Raw genomic sequence first — 5,083 nt, 5'->3', positions numbered from 1 at the left:
GTTAGGGCCACTGCAGAGTTAGGGCCACTGCAGAGTTAGGGCCACTGTAGAGTTAGGGTCACTGTAGAGTTAGGGCCACTGTAGAGATAGGGCCATCATATGGTTAGGGCCACTGTAGAGTTAGGGTCACTGTAGAGTTGGGGCCACTGTAGAGTTAGGGCCATCGTATGGTTAGGGCCACTGCAGAGTTAGGGTCACTGTAGAGTTGGGGCCACTGTAGAGTTAGGGCCATCGTATGGTTAGGGCCACTGTAGAGATTTGGCCATCGTATGGTTAGGGCCACTGTAGAGTTAGGGTCACTGTAGAGTTGGGGCCACTGTAGAGTTAGGGCCATCGTATGGTTAGGGCCACTGTAGAGATTTGGCCATCGTATGGTTAGGGCCACTGTAGAGTTAGGGTCACTGTAGAGTTGGGGCCACTGTAGAGTTAGGGCCATCGTATGGTTAGGGCCACTGTAGAGATTTGGCCATCGTATGGTTAGGGCCACTGTAGAGTTAGGGTCACTGTAGAGTTGGGGCCACTGTAGAGTTAGGGCCATCGTATGGTTAGGGCCACTGTAGAGATTTGGCCATCATATGGTTAGGGCCACTGTAGAGTTAGGGTCACTGTAGAGTTGGGGCCACTGTAGAGTTAGGGCCATCGTATGGTTAGGGCCACTGTAGAGATTTGGCCATCGTATGGTTAGGGCCACTGTAGAGTTAGGGTCACTGTAGAGTTGGGGCCACTGTAGAGTTAGGGCCATCGTATGGTTAGGGCCACTGTAGAGATAGGGCCATCGTATGGTTAGGGCCACTGTAGAGATAGGGCCATCGTATGGTTAGGGCCACTGCAGAGTTAGGGCCACTGCAGAGTTAGGGTCACTGTAGAGTTGGGGCCACTGTAGAGTTAGTGCCATCGTATGGTTAGGGCCACTGTAGAGTTGGGGGCACTGTAGAGTTAGGGCCATCGTATGGTTAGGGCCACTGTAGAGATACGGCCATCGTATGGTTAGGGCCACTGTAGAGTTAGGGCCATTGTAGAGTTAGGACCATAGTAGGGTTAGGGCCACCGTAGGGAGCATTTATCGGCCACTTAGGTCACTGCCCCGCACTGTAGGCCGTCCCAGTTTGTAGGCGCCTCCTCATGTGGCCGACAAAACGCTGAAAATGTGGGCTGCATCTGAGTATGGTACGCAGCCGACGGTATCCCAGGATGCATTGCTCCGTCAGAAAACTAAACAGAAAATGAAGACAGCTGAGTTTTTTTATTTTACGGCAGAGTTTGAAAATTCATCACAGACCAAAGAATTTGGTTTTAAATGTAAATTCACCAAATGAACTGATGAATGAGATGTTAAAGAAAATGAATTATTTATTTGAACTTTATCAGAAAACTGATTATTCCTTCAGAACAACATTTAACCAGTATTTTACCAGTAATCAGTGATTGGAATAAAACGTTTTGTTTGTTTGTTGATGAGGTTCATCTAGCCCTGGACTGTCCCTCCTGAGCTCCTGTAGTTTGATGGTTGAGGAGGAGGGAGACTTGTGATGAAGAAAACAGTTTTAAAACTCTAATGTATTTGTTTCATCTTAAAAGTTTACAGCTGATATCTTTAAAACAACAAATGTAAATAAAAACAAATCTCAGAGGTTGGTTGTTTTCCTGCAGAAGTGAAATAAAGATGCTGAGGAGGAAACCGACTCGTCTGGAGCTGAAGATCGACGACACAGAAGAGTTTGAGAGCATCAAGAAAGAGCTGGAGGTTTGAACCCATGTACCTGTGACGTTAGGCTGAGGGATGTGTTTACAGGTGTGTTTACAGCTGTGTTTACAGGTGTGTTTACAGGTGTGTTTACAGGTGTGTTTACAGGTGTGTTTACAGGTGTGTTTACAGGTGTGTTTACAGGTTAGACCTGTGTGTTTACATGTGTGTTTACAGCTGTTTACAGGTGTGTTTACAGGTGTGTTTACAGCTGTGTTTACAGGTGTGTTTACAGGTGTGTTTACAGGTTAGACCTGTGTGTTTACAGGTGTGTTTACAGGTGTGTTTACAGCTGTGTTTACAGGTGTGTTTACAGCTGTGTTTACAGCTGTGTTTACAGCTGTGTTTACAGCTGTGTTTACAGCTGTGTTTACAGGTTAGACCTGTGTGTTTACAGGTGTGTTTACAGGTGTGTTTACAGGTGTGTTTACAGGTTAGACCTGTGTGTTTACATGCTGTGTTTACAGGTGTGTTTACAGGTGTGTTTACAGGTTAGACCTGTGTGTTTACATGTGTGTTTACAGGTGTGTTTACAGGTGTGTTTACAGGTTAGACCTGTGTGTTTACATGTGTGTTTACAGGTGTGTTTACAGCTGTGTTTACAGCTGTGTTTACAGGTTAGACCTGTGTGTTTACAGGTGTGTTTACAGCTGTGTTTACAGCTGTGTTTACAGGTTAGACCTGTGTGTTTACAGGTGTGTTTACAGGTGTGTTTACAGGTTAGACCTGTGTGTTTACAGGTGTGTTTACAGCTGTGTTTACAGCTGTGTTTACAGGTTAGACCTGTGTGTTTACAGGTGTGTTTACAGGTCAGAGCTCTGGCACTGCATGAACAGGTAAAGAGTAAAAAGGTATTAATCTACCATAACTGAAGGTTAAACTAGTTATTTGTCTTTCAGGCCAGGAAGCGTCAGCGAGAAGAAGCAGAATCAGGAGGCGGAGCTTCTGTCATTGGTGTGGATCTAATTAGAGGCGGAGCTTCTGCCTCAGCCTCTTCCTCCACTCTTGCGTCAAGGGCGGAGCTAATCAATGATCGGATCGGCTACAAACCTCACCCTAAACCTGCCACCCTGCCGACTTTATTTGGAAGTTTACAGTTTTAATAAAGTTCAGACATAAAACTTGTTTGTCATATTTTTAGTTTAACTAATTTTTACAGATTCAAGATTTTTTGTTTTTACACAAATGTAACGGTCTGACAAAGAAATCAGAGAGAAAAAGGTCCTGAGTGATTTGTTGACAGAGCTCATAAAAACTGAAGCAACTGAAGCTGTTTAACAAAACCAGGATAGGGCATTAAACTGAGATTTTCCAGATATTCTGGCTGAATTAAGCCTTGATTCGGGGTTAGGGTTAGTTTAGGGTCTTTGTGAAACGGATGAAGCCAGGATGAACTGATCACGTTATGTCAAGTCTAGATTTATCTCTTATCCTGGATTTCTCAACCCTACTTCAGCCCTCAGTTCAAAGTTGTTGCTTCAAGAGTCAGAATTTTAAAAGCATGCTGAGCTGAACAGAGCTACAGCAGAACCACCCGGCTCTGTTTTATTGCTTCCAAATTCACTAGTGTAGAGAAATGGTAGAAACAAACTGATAATGGTACTCATCTGTGCTAGAGCCGATTAAAAACAATCACATTTTAATTTTTAAATAAAAAGACAAAGTCACTGACATCATATGATTTATTTTTATAACAACTTTAAACAAATATAAAAGACAATTAGTGCTGAAAAATACTTTTATTTACAAAAACAGTAGGTGGCACTCTGAGCTCTGACATTACCAACGTTAAGGCCCTGCCCCCACACAGACCAAGAAATGGTGCTGACAAATCAAAAATCTGTCTGTCTTAGAAAATGAATGGTTTCAGTTCCCAAGACAACAAGGGGACTGATTCTAAAGGTAAAGACCAACATAAAATATTTAATATAAACTAAACTTTATTAGTCAAAATCAACTTCCCATGTATAAGTGGGCATGGCCTGTGTCAACTGACAGCAGCATGTCATAAAATATAAAAAAAATAAAATAATAAATAAAGTTTAAAAAATAGCAAAAGGTTTTTTGTTCCTTGATGAAAGCATTAGTGCTTTAGAGTAAAGGATGGGGTTTTGTAAAAACATCTGATGTCATGATTACAGTCCAGGACAGAGGTTTACAGATGGTTTGTCTCTTAAATGATGATTTACTGTCGGGTCGACTCTTTACTGTTGGGTTGACTCTTTAGTGTCGGGTAGTGTCGGGTCGACTCTTAAGTGTCGGGTCGACCCTTTACTGTCGGGTCGACTCTTAAGTGTCGGGTCGACTCTTTACTGTTGGGTAGTGTCAGGTCGACCCTTTACTGTCGGGTCAACTCTTTAGTGTTGGGTAGTGTCGGGTCGACCCTTTACTGTTGGGTCGACCCTTTACTGTCGGGTCGACCCTTTACTGTCGGGTCGACTCTTTACTGTTGGGTCGACTCTTTACTGTTGGGTAGTGTCAGGTCGACTCTTTAGTGTCAGTGTCAGGTCGACTCTTTAGTGTCAGTGTCAGGTCGACTCTTTAGTGTCAGTGTCAGGTCGACTCTTTAGTGTCAGTGTCGGGTCGACTCTTTAGTGTCGGGTCGACCCTTTACTGTCGGGTCGACCCTTTACTGTTGGGTCGACCCTTTAGTGTCGGGTCGACTCTGCTGTTGGGTAGTGTTGGGTCAACTCTTTACTGTTGGGTAGTGTTGGGTCAACTCTTTACTGTCGGGTCAACTCTTTAGTGTTGGGTAGTGTCGGGTCGACTCTTTACTGTCGGGTCGACCCTTTACTGTCGGGTCGACCCTTTACTGTCGGGTCGACTCCTTACTGTTGGGTAGTGTCAGGTCGACTCTTTAGTGTTGGGTAGTGTTGGGTCGACTCTTTACTGTTGGGTCGACTCTTTGCTGTTGGGTAGTGTTTGGTCGACTCTTTACTGTTGGGTCAACTCTTTAGTGTTGGGTCGACTCTTTACTGTTGGGTCGACTCTTTACTGTTGGGTCAACTCTTTGCTGTTGGGTAGTGTTGGGTCAACTCTTTACGGTTGGGCTGACTCTTTACTGTTGGGTCGACTCTTTACTGTCGGGTCGACTCTTTACTGTCGGGTCGACTCTTTACTGTCGGGTCGACTCTTTACTGTTGGGTCGACTCTTTACTGTTGGGTCGACTCTTTGCTGTTGGGTAGTGTTTGGTTGACTCTTTACTGTTGGGTCAACTCTTTACGGTTGGGTAGTGTTGGGTCAACTCTTTACTGTTGGGTCAACTCTTTACTGTTGGGTAGTGTTGGGTCAACTCTTTACTGTTGGGTCGACTCTTTACTGTTGGGTAGTGTTGGGTC

General features: G+C 44.3%; 2 protein-coding genes across 2 annotated transcripts in view; both read left to right on the top strand.

The window, feature by feature from the left end:
• Positions 1-1,650: 1,650 nt before the first annotated feature.
• cdc26 (cell division cycle 26 homolog) lies at positions 1,651-2,865 on the top strand (the record flags this gene model as incomplete). Its single annotated transcript, XM_014031276.1, is given in 2 exon segments — positions 1,651-1,744; positions 2,644-2,865. Coding segments are annotated over 2 exon segments (298 nt in total), but the record flags the coding sequence as incomplete, so codon positions are not given.
• A 1,010-nt stretch (positions 2,866-3,875) lies between these two features.
• The window catches only part of LOC106534583 (uncharacterized), a 2,817-nt gene continuing 1,609 nt past the window's right edge, over positions 3,876-5,083 (top strand). Inside the window, exons 1-4 of the mRNA XM_014031273.1 lie at positions 3,876-3,908; positions 4,106-4,216; positions 4,430-4,525; positions 4,593-5,051. Coding sequence (XP_013886727.1) covers positions 3,876-3,908; positions 4,106-4,216; positions 4,430-4,525; positions 4,593-5,051 — 699 coding nt within the window. The remainder of the gene's footprint in view (positions 3,909-4,105; positions 4,217-4,429; positions 4,526-4,592; positions 5,052-5,083) is intronic.

The sequence above is a fragment of the Austrofundulus limnaeus genome, unplaced genomic scaffold (genome assembly GCF_001266775.1).
Source record: "Austrofundulus limnaeus strain Quisiro unplaced genomic scaffold, Austrofundulus_limnaeus-1.0 Scaffold1215, whole genome shotgun sequence".
In the NCBI taxonomy this organism is placed as follows: Eukaryota; Metazoa; Chordata; class Actinopteri; order Cyprinodontiformes; family Rivulidae; genus Austrofundulus; species Austrofundulus limnaeus.
This window is presented reverse-complemented; position numbering and strand designations above follow the sequence as displayed.